Source organism: Notolabrus celidotus, chromosome 9, assembly GCF_009762535.1.
Source record: "Notolabrus celidotus isolate fNotCel1 chromosome 9, fNotCel1.pri, whole genome shotgun sequence".
NCBI classification, from domain to species: Eukaryota; Metazoa; Chordata; class Actinopteri; order Labriformes; family Labridae; genus Notolabrus; species Notolabrus celidotus.
The window spans coordinates 22237777-22258020 of NC_048280.1; the positions used below are offsets into that span (position 1 = coordinate 22237777).

General features: G+C 43.6%; 1 protein-coding gene across 2 annotated transcripts; it reads right to left on the minus strand.

Annotated features, from left to right (window-relative positions):
• Positions 1-8299: 8299 nt before the first annotated feature.
• On the minus strand, positions 8300-16575 carry nr2f1a (nuclear receptor subfamily 2, group F, member 1a). 2 transcript variants are annotated; one of them, XM_034692466.1, is made up of 3 exons: positions 15214-16575; positions 13307-13831; positions 8300-9522 (listed from the first exon to the last, which is right to left on the minus strand). In XM_034692466.1, the coding sequence occupies exons 1-3, from the start codon at positions 15644-15646 to the stop codon at positions 9248-9250; spliced, it is 1233 nt and encodes a 410-aa protein (XP_034548357.1). In that variant the 5' UTR covers positions 15647-16575; the 3' UTR covers positions 8300-9247. The 2 variants fall into 2 exon arrangements, with proteins under 2 accessions (XP_034548357.1, XP_034548355.1); XM_034692464.1 differs by having other exon boundaries at positions 13307-13834; positions 15214-16573.
• Between the last annotated feature and the right edge of the window lie 3669 nt (positions 16576-20244).

Sequence of the window (20244 nt, forward strand, 5' to 3'; positions counted from 1 at the left end):
ACTCTGCGGTCCAGTTTTATCCAAATAAGCCTTCTTCTCTCCCCCCCCCCCCCCCAGCTCCCCCACCCTGCCTCATACGGTGCCAGCGATTCTTTACTGATATCATCAGCGGATGCAAATGAATTTGGACGGGGTGGGGGTTCAGGGGTGGGGGGGTGTAGTCATGGACAAAATACCACACTGGCTGCAGAATGCTGCATGTGGAGAGATGGGAATACTGAATACCCCGCCACCAGAATTCAATATTGCAGAAAAAAAAATCCTATTCCAGAAATATTGGCTGTGAAATACCAGCAAGAAAAATCGCCATTCAAATGAGATGCGTTTATTTCTGCATGGCCTTTGAAGAGAAGAGAGGGGTCGTGTCACTCAAAAGAAGGAAAGGGCCACTCCGTTATAACCCCCCCCCCCCCTTCTCCTCGTCCTCCTCCTTCTCTTCTCCTTCTCCTTCTCCTCTTTTTTTCCTCTCCCACCCTTCCCTTCCCCTCTTCTCTCGCTCCGACCGACCCCCCTCACTCCTTTACGCGCGCACTCACACGCGCATTTCCACTATAGCACGCTGGCTTTGGGGGCGACACAGAGGCTAGATTAGAGCCTTTGCTCCTTTAACAAGGGAGAGGAGCCACTTCTATAATCACAGCGGCGGTATGTGGGGCCACAAAGAGTTTGCAACCACAGGGCGACTGGTCTTGTGGAGAGTGGTCCAAGCCGTGTGCACGCCAGAGAAATGCTCCATCCAATGTATTACCGGGATCAAAACACAGTGTTTATAGCGCGTGAAGAGGTTATTAACCCACGGAGTATAGTGGAAGACCACTCTGAAATCTCCACACAGCATATGACCCTGGCATGGTCTGACCATTCAGCACGTTAATATGAGCAGAACACAGCGCCAATGATCAACTCATTATGGAGTATGTAGAGATGGAGACGGTCATCCACTGTAAAAGATTTAGAGTGTGTTTCACCCCCTCCCTCCCTTAACACAGCACTGAAACATGGACATACAAATTTGATGATGATGCTGAGTAAGATGGAAAAAAGACATGTATTTATCAACTAGAGAGAGAGAGAGAGAGAGAGAGAGAGAGAGAGAGAGAGGGAGAGGGAGAGAGAGAGAGAGAGGAGAGAGACAGAGAGAGAGGGGGGGGGGGGGGTGAATGGGAAACCTGAGCACTGTAAGGCGCGGTTCCCCTTGGCACAGATGAAAAATACCCTTCAATGCATGGTTTCAGTCAATCATAATAGACCTACAGCAGCCTGTCTGAGCAGCGCAGGTAAACAGAGAGCAACAACATGTGCTGCAACTCTGACAGAAAAACACCCGTAACAGAACACTTATGTGATAGAAATAAATAGATGGATTTATAGATCAGATGTTTTCAGTCCATCACTGATCCATGTGCAGCAGCTTGATCAAAGTTAAATATTAGTCACACCTTATACAAATGTATGCAAATCACATCGATTTTTCCCATTTTGGGGGGGGGGGGTAAAAGTTGTTTTGTTGTTTTGTACAAATGCAGGATTAACTGCTGTTTTTGCAGAAAATGCAAGTTGTTTTATGTCACAGAAAACCTGATAAAGTAATAAAACAAAACGGAATTAGCCTATTAACCAAATCCTTGGCATCCACATGTGTTTAGTGGAGAGGCTGGATACCTGCTAAAAAGCTTTCCAAATCCATTGTCAGTGGATAATATAGCAGAGGACTACAGAGGCCATAGGCTCAGTGGATATATCTTTACATGCATTATTCTGCCTGAGTGACTGGCTGAAAAAAAGCGCACCGGCTACAACAAAGATTGGTCAGGCATGAATGCAGCCAGTGTGTTTTGTCTCCATAACATATTAATCCATCACACTATGGAGTGGGCACTATTTCAGCCCTATATTTTAATGGGATTTCTTTAAAGTTTGGAGGAGTTAAAAAAATCACGTGCGAATGAAAGTGGAGTGGCCTAACTTTTTTTTTTCACCTCCTTATCTTTTTTTTAATTCTTGCATATTGCAACTAAATGGGTCAGCAATAAATTTGGTCTGAGCGTTGATGTAATTGCAACAAAATGCTGCTGAGTAAAAATTGAGGAGCTCGCTGGCTGCGGTGGCACACTCACACACCATCTGGAGTGTATTAGAAAGAGAAGCCGTAAATATTGCTGAAAAGCCGAGGCGTTATCAGGTATGTAAGCCCGGCCTTTCTGCATTCATGGCCTCCCATATGTTGACATAATCACACTGTTGGGATGTCTATTAGAACCTATCTGATTTAATAAATGAACACAGTAATTAAATTCAGTTTGTTTGTGCAGATATCCTCAGTGTTGCTTGTGTTTACATTTTTGAGAGGGAGGATTATTATGAGATGAATGCTGCAGGGCGCATGGGGATGTTATCATGTTGCTGTTATGTTTGAAGCACAAGCAACAGGTTTCAACTTTCACTCAAACATTCACCCAACTTTGCAGCTAATTATTTCACCGCGCTGGCAATTATAACGGCATCATTACTTTGGGACACACACACAAACGCATCCCCTAAAACTTGACAGAATGAATTAGGAGTTCCTCTTGAGCTGCAACGCTCTGTTTACATCTGATTAACGCTTTCCCCCCCTTTAAAAACCAGCATTCACTTGCCGACCATCCGGTTTCCCTTTTGTCCCTGGTAAGTAGTGTGATTTATTCCACAGAGCATTCAGAGACTCGCACCCAAGTGCATTCCGTAAACATGGCTACCTTACATGTAATACTGTAACTGGTACACACACCAACAGGCACACATACACTCAGCACACCACACACTCACACACACACACACACACACACACACACACACACACACACACACACACACACACACACCACACCACACACACACACACACACACACACACACACACGCCAATAGGAACTGTGGCACTTTGGAGTTTAATGCCACGTGCTGATTAATTTTTCTACTGATGACAAATACACAAGCACAAAAAGGCACACGTAATCCTCTTTCACTTTTTTACGTATATATTCCTCCTCCCCTTTCTCTGACACTTCTCTCTCTCTTTCTCACTCACTCCCCCTGCCTTTATCCGTCGTTTCAGTCCGAGGAACACACAAGAACACCGTGCAAAAGAGACAAGCACACACACACACACACACACACACACGCACACACTCTCTCTCTCGCACACATACATACACACACACACACACACACACACACACACACACACACACACACACACACACAAACAAACATAAAGGGAAAAGAGGGAGAGAGTGTGAGAGAGAGAGGAGGAAGAGAAGAGACAGAGAGCGTTAAAATAAGCCTTACTTTTTTTCCCTTTCCTGCCGTGAATCTTCATCCATACCATCGCTGGCCGAGCTTGATGCGTCTCTTCTTCCTCGTGCAGTGCTTTAAAAAAGTCTGTGCCTTTATTAATATATTTGTGGGCTGTGTCCCGAGCCCAGGAGCTTTAGAGAGGGAAGAGGAGTGCAGATTGAGACATATTGAGCCCGCTTTAAAAGGATCATTTCATCAAGTGGGAGGTTGGGACACACAAAGTTTGGACCCGTGACTGGCATTCCGGAGAGACATGCATATTTTAAAACAACAAAGCAAGACAGAGACCGGGGGCCCCGGGTGGGAGGGGAGAAAACTTGGAAAGAAGTTACTATCAGATGAACAGCTGTCATTGTTGGGCCAGGCTTGGACGCCTATTAAGATATAGTCATGTGAAAAAAGGAGCTTGTCCAAATCATGTTATTGTAAGTCCGTGTATCTCTTACTCAAACATTTAAAGTTTTAATTTATGCAAATACTTTGCTTTTTTAAATGCTACATCTTGAATAACTATCCCATTATTATAAAACAAGCATTATTCAAATGTGTTAATTTTCTATGTTTAAGTCGTAAACAACAGTAAAGAAAAGTGTTGAAACACTGTCTGCAGTTGTGGCACTTAATGGAACAAAAAGTAAGAGGAAACTGTTGACCTACCAGCGATTAAAAAAGAATAATATTGTTTACCTTCCCACATGATGCACACAGCCTGCGATTTTTTTTTTAATCCTTAAAATATCTAAATAAAAGCAGTTAAGATTGCAATTTAAACCGTCTCCCACGCCTGTTTTGTCAAGTCACACACAATTGTATCTCTCCCCAGCAAAAGCCAGTGTGCTTAGCGCTGTCACCTTCTGCACAGCTTTACAACATCACTCTCCCCCTTTCTCTCTCTCTCTCGCTCTCTCTCATCTCTCTCTCTCACTCTCTCTCTCTCTCTCTCTCATTACTCCATCTCTCTCTCTCTCTCTCTCTCTCCTCTCGTCTTCCTCTCTCGTCTCTCTCTCTCTCTCTTTCTCTCTCTCTCTCTGCTTTAACTGGAAGGTTTTCTCTCTTGTGCACGCGGGCTCCATTCGTGCAAAAAGAGAGAGAAGGCATAAATAAAAATGTGTTGGCTGTGACGAGAGATCTGTCCGCTGGAAATGAAGGCCAGGGGGAAGAAGACAAAGGGGGGAGAATGCATGCAGTGGTGTAGAGCTGGATATCTCTGTTAGTTGTCAGCGTTTAGTCCATGGCTGTGGAATGCTAATGAGTGAGGTCTCTCTCCCCTTTTTCTCTCCCTCTCGTTCTCAAACCCACCCACCCCCTCTCCCTCCTGTCCACCCCCCTCCCCATCTCTCTCTCTCTCTCTCTCTCTCTCTCTCTCTCTCTCAGGGAGAAAAAAGCGGATCGATAGCTGACCCGATGGTTTTGGGCCAATGCTTTATTTATCTGGCCAGGCAATGATATTATCAGCCTTGAACGTTATATACAGCAAATGTCTTCCTAAATCAACACAAAGGGATCCGCTTACACAGCGATCCGGGCTTTCTCACAACCACCTCTCTCTCCCTCTCTCTGTCGCTCTCCCGGCCAGTAGCGCGCGCACACACGCTTACGCACGCTGGTAGATACACGCTTTTACGCACGGGCATGCTAAGAACGCGCCGCACACATTCATACAGAAAGACCTCACACACATTTAGAAAAAAAGCCCATCATTCCCTATACACACTTTTCACTTGCGTGCGCAATCACACACGGGCGCGAGGAGGCGTCCCGGGAGGCGTCCCCCTTATGTTACATTCACAACCAGGGATATTTATACCCCGTAGGGCTGGATGTGATCCATGGCTTAAAGGTTGCCTATGAGGTCCGCGGACAGATCTCAGTACAGCACACTGTAATCAGAGGATATGCCTCCACCTCCAGTGACGGTTTACAGTCAATACAACAAAATACTTGGGTTGTTTGCTGAGATAGAACGCAACATCTCCCGGGAATCCATTTATTCTGGACATTAGTCCTCCCCGTTCGTTCCCAGCCATTTTGAAAGCTTGTATGAATGAGGCGCGTTGCAGACACGGTGCAGCACTTGTTGTCCTGTGTTGTCATCATTTTTACCGCACAAGACATATGAGAAATAAGCCGTGTCATACTTCAGAGGGCCCCCCATTCATACCGGAGCCGCTATTTGGAAATTGTTATTGTCTCAAACAACAGTATTTGTCAAATGTGAGAGGGGAAACTAGGCTCCTATAAGTGAAATGAAGTGACGTGTGACGCCAATAGGACGTTTCCACCGCTGCATAAAACCTGCCGCGTGCACTGACGGCTGTGGAGAAATAGGTTCGGCTGACAACTTAGGATAATAAATGTTTCGCTTTCAGACAGATATCTCAAACGTGAAATCGCACCCAGCTGCTTGTGTAAAGCAAACAAATAGCCCCCGGTGTTAGGAGTCTTCTACTTGTGGTTTGATGAATGAAACCAGACAAAGGTAAATGGTTATTTAACTCATTCGTAGTAACACTTTGGTAACCGGAGTTTCCGAAATTACAGAGACACAAATGGGGCCCACAGTGTGCCACATATCCATCTCTCTTACCCACCCGCAGCTCCACACGACCTGACAGAGCTTTTATTTCTCTCTTAGAGTTCCTTCCTTTGTCTCTTATCAAATTGAATATAAGTAGAGCAGTAATGATGTTGTCATCTGACACAGGGTGAGAAATAATGAAATATAGCTGATATTTGAAGCCGATTATTTCAGTATTTAAAGTGTTGCATAATAGTCTAATTTAAGCCTCTGTCAAAGAGGACTGTCCAAAGTGATCAACAGCAGAAATAGAAAAAATATTCTTTTCCTAGAGTCCTCGTGCGTTTTGTTTGTATTGCCCAAACAGAAACGTTAATTAGGAACACATGCCACCGTTTCATCTGCTTTTGAACTATTGCTTTATATAGCCTGTAGTGTAACAATTGTATAACCGAATGCTCTCAGCAAGAGGATAAAAGATAGTTACTCTGGAGGGATTTAGAATACATTATGTGGAGACAAGCGGCTGAATGCTGCGTTTAATAACCCAGCAAACAATTTAGTCCTGAGCTACATAAAACAAAAACGACCTGGACTGTTGTGATGGCCACGATGAAGCCAGATTCATTCTCTTTGAAAAGTATAAACATTTATTCTCTCATGCAGCCCAGGAAACCATTCTCTGGAGTATTAGTGACAATAATAAAAATCTGATAAGGAAACACACGCTCAATAATCCCAGTGCTTATAATTGTCCATGTTTAAGGTTGCGTTTTGAGCTCGTTTGTTTTATGTTTCTGCTTTTCATTTTCCTGTAAACCCCACCATAGTCATCCTCTAATATCAGACAGGAAGTGAAGGCCTCATCATCTCCTAATCCTGCAACATCCCCCCTCATGTAAAGCTTCGAGAGGTCCCATCCACAGTGAGGACACAACGATCCAACCTGCAGAAATATCACTTTTATGTTTGTACAGTAGCTACAGCAACAACAAGGCGTCTGACAAACTGACCCTGTGCTGCAGACAGGTCGATTGGGAGCTAATAGGTACAATCTGCCTGAACACACATTCATCACGAGAATGAAAAGTGTATCCCTGTGAGAGAGCATCTGAGGACAAACCTAAAGCACAACCTATAGAATCCCTCCAGCACGAGCGCGAGCTAATTAATACCTTCATATTGTAGCCTTTGAACGAGACAGGCAATACAAACAAATCCCCCTCCCCCACTCCTATAAGGCAGATAACAAATATGGCGATATCAAACTCAGACAGAGCAACGTGCTGCATGCAGCTCTGCTCCTGTCCTCCTGCTCCTCATCGCTGCCAGTCAGCAGAGGAAGATGTGGGCAATATGGCACACAAGCAACACGTCTGATGATGAAGAAGAGGGGGGAGAGAGCTAACAGGCAAATGTAATAATTGTCACACCGAAACCCCATTTTCTCCTTCATAACGCCTTCCAGTTTATCACATTTTATCACTCTAGGTGTGAGTGTAAGGCAGTAATGACAGTGAGTGCAGATCTGGGTCCATAACTGGGCTTCCTGGAGACAAAAAGAGGGAACGCACGTGCAGAGACGGACCAATACAAGGACAGAAACTCTATGTGAGCCATCTAACACATTGAGGACTTATCGATGTACTCATTACATTGTGAATGTATCAGGGAAAGCAAGGCCACATCTCTCTGTCTCCTTCACGCGCACATGTACACTAGCCATAGTCTCTCTACCCCCTCCCTCTCTTTCTTTCTCTCCCTCACTCTCTATTCCCACACAATGCATCACACTCGGTGTTCCTATCGACTGGCTTACATGTTGTAAAATACATTTTCCAGATTGATCACGCATATCACAGCAGCTTTGCAGCGGGGCCTAACCCTTTGCCAAATGACGCCCACATCAATATTGAGGCATGCACTATCAAGGCAGAGTTTTTTAAGGAAAGGGGGAGATGGGAGGGGTGTATTGTTTGGTTTGAGGAGAATCACCTTGATTAAGCCACAGGAGGTATAGAGGATGGAGGTGGCTCTGTGTGCTGCGCAGGCTTTCCTTGCTGTCTGGGAAAAATATTAAACATTAATGCGCTCACAGGCTGGCACAGTGCGCACTGCTGTGGTTCCTCACGTATAGAACGCCCTGCTTTTTGTTCGCCAGTTATGTCAGTGGGTTTGTTCAAATGTAAGGTATGCAGCCATTGTGTAATTAGCCCGCTTAATCCCGTTGTATCAGCTCGTAACAGAGTCAAACAGTGTATCCAGAGTGGTATGTTTCAGTGCAAGATACAGGACATGGAGTCAGTATCTGTAGGTTGCAATGGCGCTTTTCTTACAGAAAGCATGAGCGCACACAGAAAGCAGATTTTTTCCCCCAGACGGTATAAAATAAGCCCGAGATCATTGACATTTGCTCCCAGGAAAATGCTTGAGAATGAGACATCGTTGCCTATTTCTTTTTTAATAGTACAGTCACCATCACACAACTTCATCAACCGACCCTTCTGCAAAAAGCTGCATCATGGAGTAAGCAAATTGAAGGCAACAACCAATAAAATTCAAGAAACAATGAAAATTTTCAAGACGAAACAAACAAAATGTATTGAAATGATATATTAAAAGTGCTTTTGATTTTCATGTCTCTCCTCTTTGACTGATGATCGACTCCACGCGCGCTCGGGGCCCGGGGAAAAGGCGCCCCAGACGTCCTCTCAGTTAAAAATGTCCTGGAGGTCAGTTTGCTGCTGTTGCAGGTCCATTGTTTCAATTGGGAAAAAAAGTTCAACCATCAGTGGTGATATTGTCATAGCGATTAGACTGTTTCTTATTTGTCTAAATTTCTTTATTTTTCTGTTTTTAAATTCTCACTTCAATTTTAATTCTTGGAGAACATAGCTTCGACAACATATATCGCACTCATTATAAGAAGCAAAAGGTTATATCAAAAAATTATTAGTATAGAATCACAGAAACCCTGGTTTAGAACCAGAAAAAATACAAAACAGAGAGGTACATAGACACAGGACAATTCTTATAATTGCTTGGAAACATTATTTTCCCGCTAAGTCTTGATTTTTTTTCTTACTGCGCATATGATGTTTTTCATTTTATTTGTATTTTTTACAAAAAAAAGAAAATAAAGACTAGTATTTTACAAAATGAAGAGTATTGTTCTTGAAGATGAGGGTGGATTTACACAGGTGTAAAGTCCAGTTCCAATATTTTTCTGTACATAATGTATTCCATATCAGTCCCAGAAGACAGAAAAAAAGTAATGTCTTCCAAGTTTGTCAGAAAAGGTCCTATATATAGTCTTCTTGAAGGAGGACGGGGTGAGGGTTGCTGAATTTTGGTCCTTTTTCCTCTCTTTTTTCCGCTCTCTTATAAGGATCATTGGATGGACATGTAAGGCCAGTTGAAGCTGCTCCCGGATAATAGCATATCCCTGATGAGGGTTTCAATAGGAGTTTTACCTACCAAGCGGACGAAGAACAGCTGCTCGATTACCGATGAGGAGACGGTGCGCAGAGAGGGCAGCCGCAGCAGGAGCTTCCCAAAGCGGCTGGGCTGGTTCGGGTACTGGCTCCTCACGTACTCCTCCAGGGCGCATTGGGACTTCTCCTGTAGGCTCTCGATGTGAGCAGAGTCCGACAGGCCGCAAGCGTCTGAGAAACACACACCAAAAAACACACTGTGGTTAGGCTTGCCACGTCTTTGAAACCCCAAGGTACAAGTTGTAGTGGAAAAGTCCCTGAATGTGATATTATTTAGCTGTTAACACTCAGAGTAACAAGTAATACAATAGCTGCTGGCTGAAAATAAAGAGTTAAGTATTATATTATTAAAATAAATCAAACTCATGGGGTCACCAAGTTCGCACAGAGGCACACACACCTTATGGAAACAATGATTATAAACCCACACATTGTTTTTCTATTATTTGAAATTATGTACCACAAATATTATCGCTGACGAATTTATTTTCTGGACAAATAAAAAACAAACCACCAGGTCATTTCTAGCCCTGCGGTGGATTCAGTTGTGGTGCACACCATGCCATACCCAATTTCTGTCGTGCAAAAGCACGCTGGTTATCACTCACCATCAGACTTTACGTGTTATTGACAAAGAGGAATGAACAAACACACTGGCCAAACATGCTACATCACACTGAGTGAGTGGGACTGTCGTGCAGAATAAACAGGGGTGGCTTTCTGCTCGAGAAGGTGGAGGGTATCTGTGCCTGCTCTTACGACAATCAACACGAATTTGGAGCTAAATGTCATGAAAACAGTGCTCTGAGCGCGTGCAGCGAGGACTGACGGGGCACTGGAGCAAAGGGCGAGAGGTGGGTTAGAGTGGGTTATAGGCCTAAAGGTGGCTGCTCTTCATGTCTGGACTCTGGGGCTTCAAGTGTAAGGCAACATAAACGGCACTGATGAATCTGAAATTACACTGGATGTAATGTGACCTAATTACTCCGCAGTAAGCTGTTAAGTCATTTCGCCGCTGTGCTCTCCATAGACCACTCTTGGCCTGTTTTTCCATGGAGCCTATAGGACAGGCCGCTGGAAGCAATCACATTTATTAGACGAGGTGAAGTCAATAGTCACGCAGAAGCGACATAAAATGTCAGAAAATGAGCCTGTGCTGCAGCGCAGGCGAGACGTGCGTTTTGCTGCTCACTGGTGGCTCTTGCAGCCTCGTGCAGCCTCGCTTCAGTATAGACAAAATCATATAAAGCTTTTTAGAGAAGAGGATTGTTATTTTTTTCACACAACCCAAGCATGCGTGTCCTACTGCTTATAAACTGCTGTAAACGCAGGCAGCATAACCCCCGGCATATATGGTCCCACATGGAGCCCTGAAAGATTCTGTGTTGTGCTTTTGTAGAAACTACACAAGGAAGACAGCTTCAGCTTTCAAGCACTAATACATTAATAGCCGGACAGAGGCTTTTAAGCCCAGTCGTGATTTTTCAGTGCTATAACTCACCAAGGCTAGACACAATAACCTCATGAACCTGGGGGCAACACGGAGATCTTGGGGTGATTTACTGTGACCTCACTCCGGCCGGTCAGAGCCCCATGTATGCAAATGTCTTTGGATAAATGCTGAGTGTCTCCTTTTAAAATCTACAGGAATCAATGAGACTGAACTCTAGATTACATTCAGATTTTTTCAGTCAGATAAAAAAAAGTTCAAACACTGAATACATACTGTGTATTCAGCGATATATATGAGTTTTGTATGAACTGCAGTTAGGTGTATGCGCAAAGAGAAATCTGGTCAAAGACATCTATAGTTTTCCATTAGGCCTGCCTACAGCCCTGCACCCCTCCACCTCTATACACTGAGACAAGGGAGCAGATAGCTTCCAGATTCGGCTGTTTCTGTGGTGGGTTACTGAAGGCACACACTACACTCTGCACATGTGGATAAGGAGTTAATGTAAGAATGATCCTGAACTGAGGTGAAATAGTTTAGCCTGGCCGCCATTATTTATGCATCATACACTGACAAGTGTGCAGTTATAAAAGGCGAACAATCCTCGCAGCTTCTGGCAAAGTGCCACATGACTTGTTAAAGCTAACACAAGGTTTAGCTCATATCAACCAACGTAGATGGAAGTTAGAAACAAGCTGGATGTTGAAGTGCATGAAGTTTCTATGGATACATTTGGGATCGTCGTGCAGAAGGGAAATAAAGACAAAAGTGACAGTTCTCACGGTAAAGCGAATCTAACAGGATGTCACAATACTTTGATGGGAAAACTGAGGCAAGAATCCTGTTTATCTATGTTTAAACATATATTTACCTCTCAGGGTGCCTCCGAAATTTGGTGTGTCAAATTAATATAGTTGCCAAACCTCAAAGCTAAAAAGTAGTTATTATGGCTGCTGAAACTAAAATATATTAAAAAAATAGAAAGTGCTTTAACTCAAGGAAACCCTATGTGGTAATGTCTCCGCCAACAGAGGAAAATTTAACGTAAGGTGGTTTTGTAGGATGGAATATAATCTCTGAGTTCCTATTTTCAAGTTTGAAGAGCATTCAAAAACTGAAGAGTTTTGATTAAACAGATCCTGATAACATAGACAACAGCTTCTTACTCATTTATACACTAGAATAATATTTCAATATATTTTAGAATTTACTAGCAATTGTTTAGCGTGATATAACACCTAAAACAGCATAGTATAAATATATATTTTAAAGGCTGTTAATGTAGGGTTTATATACAATTGTACGTGCCTTACAAATTAAATAAATCAGAAAAAAAAATTATTGGCGTATATGCTGAACGTCACGAGTAACAACTGAATACTACACTGGCTTCTGACGCTTTCCAGGGTTGCTGAAATTGGGAATTATTACGATATAAATAAAATAAAAAAACAAACAATAGAACTGTAAATATAATCACGAGCGTCTCTAATTGTAAGAAAAGTACAGGTATGTTTCAGAATTTAGTGTTAAACCAAATCTGACACAATAAGGTCAAAACTTTGAGCAAAGTTCAGAATTAGTTTTGGGCCTGTGAGTGAGTTCAGACTTTCTCTTCCCTGACATAACAGGCCCAATGGCTCCAAGCGTACACAACTAACTCCAAAATAGCACTGAAATTTACGCACGGAGAGCAAATGAGGACCTCCAGGACCTTGCCCGGTCAGCCATCAATTAAGCTATCAACAATGTAGGTTACTTTGTAAACTGCTGCTGAGGACTTTCCACAGCGCGTGCGACAGGAGAAACTACCACCAATAAGTTAGAAAATTAATAGGTCAGCTGAGAATACTCTACGCACAGTCTATACAGCAGTGCCTCTCTGCGTCCTACAGAAGCGATGCACTGACACATGAGTCAACTTCCATCAGCTTTTTTGATCTCAGTCTGCTAAGGATTATTTCCTAACCCCCCAAGACATGTGTTTGTGCACGCAAAACAAGGATAAAAGCATGCACCAACACCCATAAAAGCATCAGCTGTCATATATCACCAAGTGATACTCTATTTCATCTTTACGCTCAATTATTTGACACCTGTTCCAAAATTTATGGACGCGAAGCTACAAACTCTCGGCTCAGACGCATTCCAAAAAGTTTTAACTTCACAATTATGAAATATTCACATGTGTGTGATTTTTAACTATCTCCAGATTAAATAAGCACTGAGCAGAGTACTGCAGTAGAAAACTTGATGCGCTCACTCAATCTGGGTTTGTTTACACGTCTTCTGCTGCGGCTACAACTGACATGGGAATGCATGTAAGAAGATATGGAGCAAGCTGTTGACTACATAGCTCTTCCACCGGCAACACAAACATCTCGTAAAGTCAGATTTGTGACCTGTCTATACTTGACAGCCGCATTTCCCCTTTATGTAACATGACTGCATGTAGGCCTCATCTTATTCCATGTTCCTATGTGTGACATGTCGGACACCCACCTGATGTGAAAAGCACGATGGCCTTCAGGCAGCTGTACTCTGCCGAGTCTACGTGCAGGGTCTTAAGCTTCTCCACTTGCTCCTGGAAGATCCGGATGTGATCCATGAAAGCCACGACCCGGTCCGCGGACATCGGAGAGGCATGGAGGCCCGCCGCGGCGAGCAGAGGGGCCACATGCAGAGGCATGGAGCACTGGGCCGCGTTAAGCACAAACAACTCGCTCCAAGTCAGCCTGAGCAGGGACACCTGGTCGGTGATCTGCAGGTCGGGAAAGAAAGGGATGTTTCTCGCCCACTCCACGGCGCTGAAGAGCAACCGAGCCGCCAGCTCGCAGATGTTCTCGATGCCCATGATATTGTTGGGCTGCATGCACTGGCTGCCGTACCGGGACGTCGGATAAGGCTCGGCCCGCAGCAGTAACGAGATGTATCCGGACAGATAGCAGTGGCCATTCAGAGGGTCCCCGTTCGTCAGCGCGTACTGGCCTGGGTTGGGCTGGGTTGGAGGCATTCGTCCTCGCTGAACCGCTGACAAAAAGATAGAGAAAAAGAGGAAATGTGCATCCAGGACTGATAAACATTGTTCATGAGTATTACAAGCGTAAAGCAGGCTACAGCTAGCGGGTTTCCTCTCAGAGAGACGGCATGCACTGAAATCTGAATTCAGCACGCTTTTCCAAACATATTGACTGCTGTATACTATTTGTGGGGCTGTAATATCACAGAGATTACTTATTTAGGTTATCGACAGCCTAAACATCTCATCAGAACAGATGTGCTGAGTGCCTAAACCTCCATACTGTTTACAATTGTATATGGAGATGTACGCTTCATGAGGTGTGTATACATGTACACTTTTGTACAGCAAAAACACACATATTTCCTGTTGTACAGAAGTACTGCAAATACATGTCCTGTTTTGACTATTTCAAGGCGTACACACATCTTGCATGTAGCCCTTTTTTAATTACATTATCATTATATTTTTTTGTGCTGACAGTCACATCAAAAAAGACTAAATATGGCTGAACAAATTATTAATATTACTGATAAATATAGATAAATGCTACCACGGTTATACATTTTACGCACATCAAACAGTCTGCTGGGAATAAAAGGAATTCTGCTATTGTAAAGTATTTCAAATGAAATATTAATGTAACCCAGTTAACACTACACATGTGATTATGGCATGGACCACATTTTAAGTCAGGGATGTTTGCATGAATTTGAAATAAACACAAAGGTTAACACACTGAGGGTAAAGTTATACGGCCTGTAATGCAGCAGGCAAAACAATGAGCCCTGATCAACTTGAGCGGCATTATTCAGTGTGTGTGAGCTGTCTAGTCAGCACGAGGAGCCAGAGAGAGACGTAGGTATGTAGTGTGTTCATTTGACATTCGCACACACTTTTAGCAAACCCTGCAGTATTATTATAAATTAGTAAGCTGCACGTACTTATAGACGATACTATTAGCACTGTACACACACTCACACACAGGGCACAAACACAGACATCAGGACACACACACACACTCACACACACACTCACACACATTTCGTCTGCTCTCAAACATAAGCCTAAAAAGGTCTGTTTTGCTTGGTTCTTTTTGTAGACTATTCTAGAATTTAGTGTGCATAACAAACAAAATAAACGGCTGGTATAGACGAGCCGCTTTGTCAGGCGAGCAATACACTTCACAGAGCTGCTGTGGTTGCACTGGCCTTTTAGTCCTCTCTCACTCTGAGCTGAGTCCAATCATTCATGCAAACATCCCTAAAAAACATGGATGGAGGCTGTAGTATGCCCAGCCATATAGACTGTGACCTTAATGCAACATGGCAGCCCTGTGTGTCTCTAGCTAAGATGAGTGATCATGAGTGGGCTTTAAAATTATATTCACCTTCCCGCCGCATTCCCACTTTTAAACATTTCTTCAGCCGGCAGTATTGGCACTGATTTCGGTGGTGCTGGTCAATGGGACAGTTCCTATTGGCACGACATGAGTATGTTAAGTTCCTCCGTACACTCCTCTTGAAGAAACTTTTGCATCCCTCGCAGGTGAACTGGCCATAGTGTTTGCCGCTCGATTTGTCTCCGCAAACCACACATTCAATATGCTGCTGACTCTGTCCAGAATTTTGACTCCCCTTGTCCCCGGCGGTCCCCGGTGTGGACGGGGGTCCTGGCTGGCTGGGGGTCTGCGGAGTGTGCGGCGCTGCCGACGCCGTCTGCTGCTGCTCCCTCGCCGGCTGCGCTGCTGGGTTGGGGCCGCTCGGAGGTCCTCCGGCCACGTCTTCCTGCGGATCTCGCCAAACGCTAACTACCATTGCCATATCTCGGCCCCGGAAAGTGCTATAGAGCGAAATGATCGCCGGTGTTTATAAAGCGTAGAGAAGGAAAAAATCGAGATCTCAAAAGACGGGGCAGTGCAAAGTCAAATCGGAGCACGCAATCTCATATGGGGTAAGAAGGGGAGTAGAGCGCGATCAATACATTCAAAATACAGGAGGACGATTGAATAGACACCCGATCAGGATATGCAAGTATCGGGAGGCCAGTTCCAAGGTAAATTGCAGTCAGCCATTCAGGAATCCCTAATCTTGTAGGAAAACCCGAGTCCAGTCGGAGCAAATTGCAGTTTGATGTAAAATAGCCACAAAAGAGAAAGGCAGGAGCGATTCACATGGACGCTGGAACGAGTAAAAAAACCTTTTGCTGGAAAGACACGCGATCCAAAGTGCTGCGGAGATAAATTCCTTTCTCCTTTCTTCCCCTGGCTCCTTTGCGCTCCCGTCTTCGTCGTACAGGAGGGAAGGAAAAACTGAAGAGCTGGATTTTTACATCTATATTCTTAAATAAAGCTCATCATCTCGCCAGGCAGCGAAAGAAAACCGCGTCGCCGAATGAAGTGCCCATGTATAGTTTCACCTCTCTCCAGCAGGAGGAATGGAGATACGAAGAGAAAAGATAAAATGAAGACCAACAGCAACAACTAATAGAATATGCAAGAAGAAGGAGAGACCCAAAAATGAATGCGCTTAAACGAGAGGACCAGCAGAGCAATGTTTCCGAAACGGGGGATCTGCGCGAATGTCTGTATATAGTGAACTTTGACACTACTATTGAAACTGACACGTTTCTATGGAGATCGCTGCGCCTTATATGGTGCTCATGTCAAGGAGCCAAGAGAGGGGCTGCTGGAGACTGATAATCAAAGGCGACTGACTGGCCAGAGCCCTGCATAGAGGAGGAGGAGAGGAGGAGAGGGGGGAGAGAGGGAGAGAGAGAAAATGGGAGGCTAAGGTTATAGCCAAGCCCTCTCTTTCTCTCCATTGGTTAGAGTCCCCCTCCGTTCATTCACTGCAAAAAATGTCCATCGCGATAAGTCACTGGGTCTCGTGTTCAAATCTCTAAATATTATTTTTCTCTCAAAACGCAATAAAAAACACACAAGTGCCCCGTACACAACCCACAAGTTTCCAATCTCAGTCCGGACTGTTTATAGAATTTTCTGAGTCGATACCTTGAAGTATGATGTGCACAGGGAGATTCCGTTAGGAATAAACAGTCGACGGAGTTAAATGTACAGCGGTGGGTCGATTGGCATGAGAAACAAGTGGAAACATCTCTCCCCGATGTGAGAATCAGTCTCCTGCCTTAGTAAATCCAAGATTTCCAGACTCAATAGTGAACTGCCTGACGTCTGAGAGTAGATATTTTTTGCAGTGTTGCCATCTACGACTGGAGGGGCTGGGGGGCTCTGACAGGCACAATTTACATTGAGCTCGCCCCGCGCTGCTATTTACTTTGAAACCTGATTAGTATGGGCCGTCTATTGTCACCAAAAAGAGGAAGAAACCCTGAATAGAATAGCAGAAAAAGCGGGGTAAAGGCAAGGGGGGACAAAGCTTTTACGCACGACAAATAAGCCAAAAACTGTGCGCGGCGAAAGGGGGACTCTGGCTCAGAAATTCCCCAAAGTTTCCAAATGGTGTGTCTTGGACTGGTATCTTTATTTTAAAATTAGCTGATGTCAATATTGGTTTGAAGCGGGTTTATATTTTCACACATTGTTTTGTATTTGGCATGCGCATTGCGGTACATCCTCGCCAGTAATAGGCACGGTCTCGCTGATAAAAACTTACAATTTAGTTAAAACGAGCACATAAAGAGAGTAAAATGTCAGTGAGAAGAATGATGCATAAGAGAGCGTGTTATACAAACGGCATGCCATGCCAGCGGTCGAAAAAAATTCTGAAATTAGACGGAGCAATAAGCAATATTCAATAATTACCGAGGTCCTACAGTCTGCACAATCACTGAGCTGGTGTCACATTATGTCTTAATAATGACAGTAATTCAAAATCATGTGAAGTTGCTGGGAATTTGCATGGGGATTCCGGCTTTTTTGTATGAGGGTTTCTGCAGGCTTACCACCTCTCCAACTCAGAAATGTCTGGATCGCGCTGCCATCTAGCGTACATTGTACAATTACAACCTCACATTAATGCATGCACGAGTCATCAAACATGAATTTTTAAAAGCTAAGGGCTGATTTCAAAAATAAAATTAAGCTTAATTTTACAATTTGCTTTCTTTCTCGTCTTTTTGGACTTTCTAAAATGTACAATGTTTTGATTTTAAAGTCGGATAAAGAAGTAAAACCTACCAAAGAATAATAAAACATGTAAAATATAACTAAACATAACAGCAAGAGTCCTAGAAGGAACCTGATACTTTGATTGCTCACGACCTCAACGAAACAAAAAGTAAAAACGGCGTGCGTAAATCATTTCCAAAAACATGTTAATTCACAATGTTCAAAAGAAAAAAAATATTCATAATACATGATATTCTGATAAAGTAAAAGGAAACAAAGTGGTTATGTACAGATGTTTGGGCACACGGAGATATTAGCAGATATAATGGAGCGTAAATATGCAAGTGCCCCCTTTGGAAGCGCATAGGAGGGATGGGTTGTTTTTTAAGTATTCAACAAGAGAGCTCTCTCTCCCGTCCTCGTCTCGGACACTCCAGTGAAGCTCCCCGGCCATATCTCCAGCTCTTTGAAAAGGTGAAACCAATAAGATTAAATCGGACAAAGAATTTCTTCTGTAAGTGTATCATTAAGATTTAACTCCACAGATTGGAATGGGGCTCCGCGGGAGAAGACGAAGAGAGGAGAGGAGAGTGAGAGGGGCAGCGAATAGGGAGCAGGGTAGGGACTCTAATAGAAAGCTGGGAAGCGGCGAGAGAAAAGGGAGAAAGTGGACAGTAGGACATTTGAAGAGGAAGAAGAAGAGGAAGAAGAAGCACGAGCGACGGCAGTTTGCAGAACAGGACCAGCTTTCTACCTGGATAAAAGCAGCCGCGGTAAGGCAAGTACAATATTTATTTCGCACTTCTGCAGCGCTGCACGCGCGTGGCTCTATAAGCGCGATGCTAAATTCCCTGTCACGCCATATGACCGTTAACTTCAGACCTGGGGCAGAGTCACAGTCACAACTTTGAAACTCGTGCACAGAAGCATCTTTTCTCCACATTTTCACCGATTATCGAGCTCTTATTGCTGCGTGTAGCAGCGGTCCCCTCTGATCTGTACATCAGATAGCAGAAATGTTATTTCAGGCTGCTTGTGGCACCGCTGGACACGTCGCGTGCACTTCACCTGCGAGGCTATTTGTTGTTCGAACACATAATGAAAAGATCGATAGCAGGCTGTTTGTCTCTGCGATAGTGTCACCGGATTAAAAGGCTGATCAAGGAGAGCAGCCGGTGTCCATCTTTTACCCCGTTTTCAAAGTGCCAGTTTAGCCCTTAAAACGGTCTCATGCAGATATTAGAGAGAGGCGCAAAATGTAACGCACCGGTTAGAGCCCATGTGTGACAGACAATGTTGTGTTGGAACATTGTTACGGAAAACTAAACGATTTATCAGAGGAAATATTGATGTTCAGGGACTTCAGTGAAAAATTGTATAAAACAAATGATACAGGCCATGTTGATTTATTCCAGGACTACCAGCACGTCAATCAGTTTCATAAAATAACCTCACATAATAACATTTAACTTAATCCCCTCCTATGGGTGCATAAAGCTCATGCTTATTAATTATCTCATATGAGCCAAATAAGATTAATTTTCCATTTCCTATTCTCCACGTATTCTACCGTTTCTTATTTGTAATATAAAGACGTTTATAATCATGGAAGGCTTGTAAAGACGTATAAATGTTCAGTAATTATTAAACATATATTTCAGGTAACACATTAGCGCTTTAGCAGCCATCTTGCCCACTCTTTGATCTAATGCTTTGATAACAAACATTTAATTATTGATGTAGAATTTTCAAATCAAACTGACCTCGTCTGAATTTATCAAAATTAAAGAATCCAATGATAAACTGAGACTTTAAATTTCTATGTGTTCTATATTTTAATCAAATACCTCATTGATTAAATATTGACAAGGGTAGAAAATAACAGTTTTGCCAAATCTGTGATGATCAATAACTTATCCCCTTCTTACACAGATTCAATATGATGTTACACTGCAGCTTCAATACAGATGAAACCAACAGGCAGCAGGATCAATCCGGACAAAACAGAGGTCAGAGGTGCAGGGCACACACATAAAACAACACATGACTGTGAGACGGTGCTTAGAGCTTTTAAAACAGTGCAAAAATAACGCTGAAGACTACAAATGGTGGAGGGGCTGTTTATTACTGACTGTGTGTGTGATCACATTAGGATTATAGAGACAAAAAGACAATGTAAGGGTTTAGAGACTGTCGTTTCCAGGGGGGCCTCTGCTCTGTGTTACGTCTAAGGATACCGGGCTAAAGAGGGACACGTATTGATGATGATGCTCCCTGTGACGTTAACCTCTGCAAAATTGCTATCAGCCAAACCAACAGACACACAGATTG

Coding starts and splice junctions, on each gene's coding strand:
- nr2f1a (XM_034692464.1), bottom strand. CDS start 15,646: ATGGCAATGGTAGTTAGCGTTTGGCGAGATCCGCAGGAAGACGTGGCC. Junction 13,835..15,213: donor AGTGGGAATGCGGCGGGAAG/GTGAATATAATT, acceptor TCTTTTTGTCAG/CGGTTCAGCGAGGACGAATG. Junction 9,523..13,306: donor CATCGTGCTTTTCACATCAG/GTGGGTGTCCGA, acceptor TGTGTTTCTCAG/ACGCTTGCGGCCTGTCGGAC.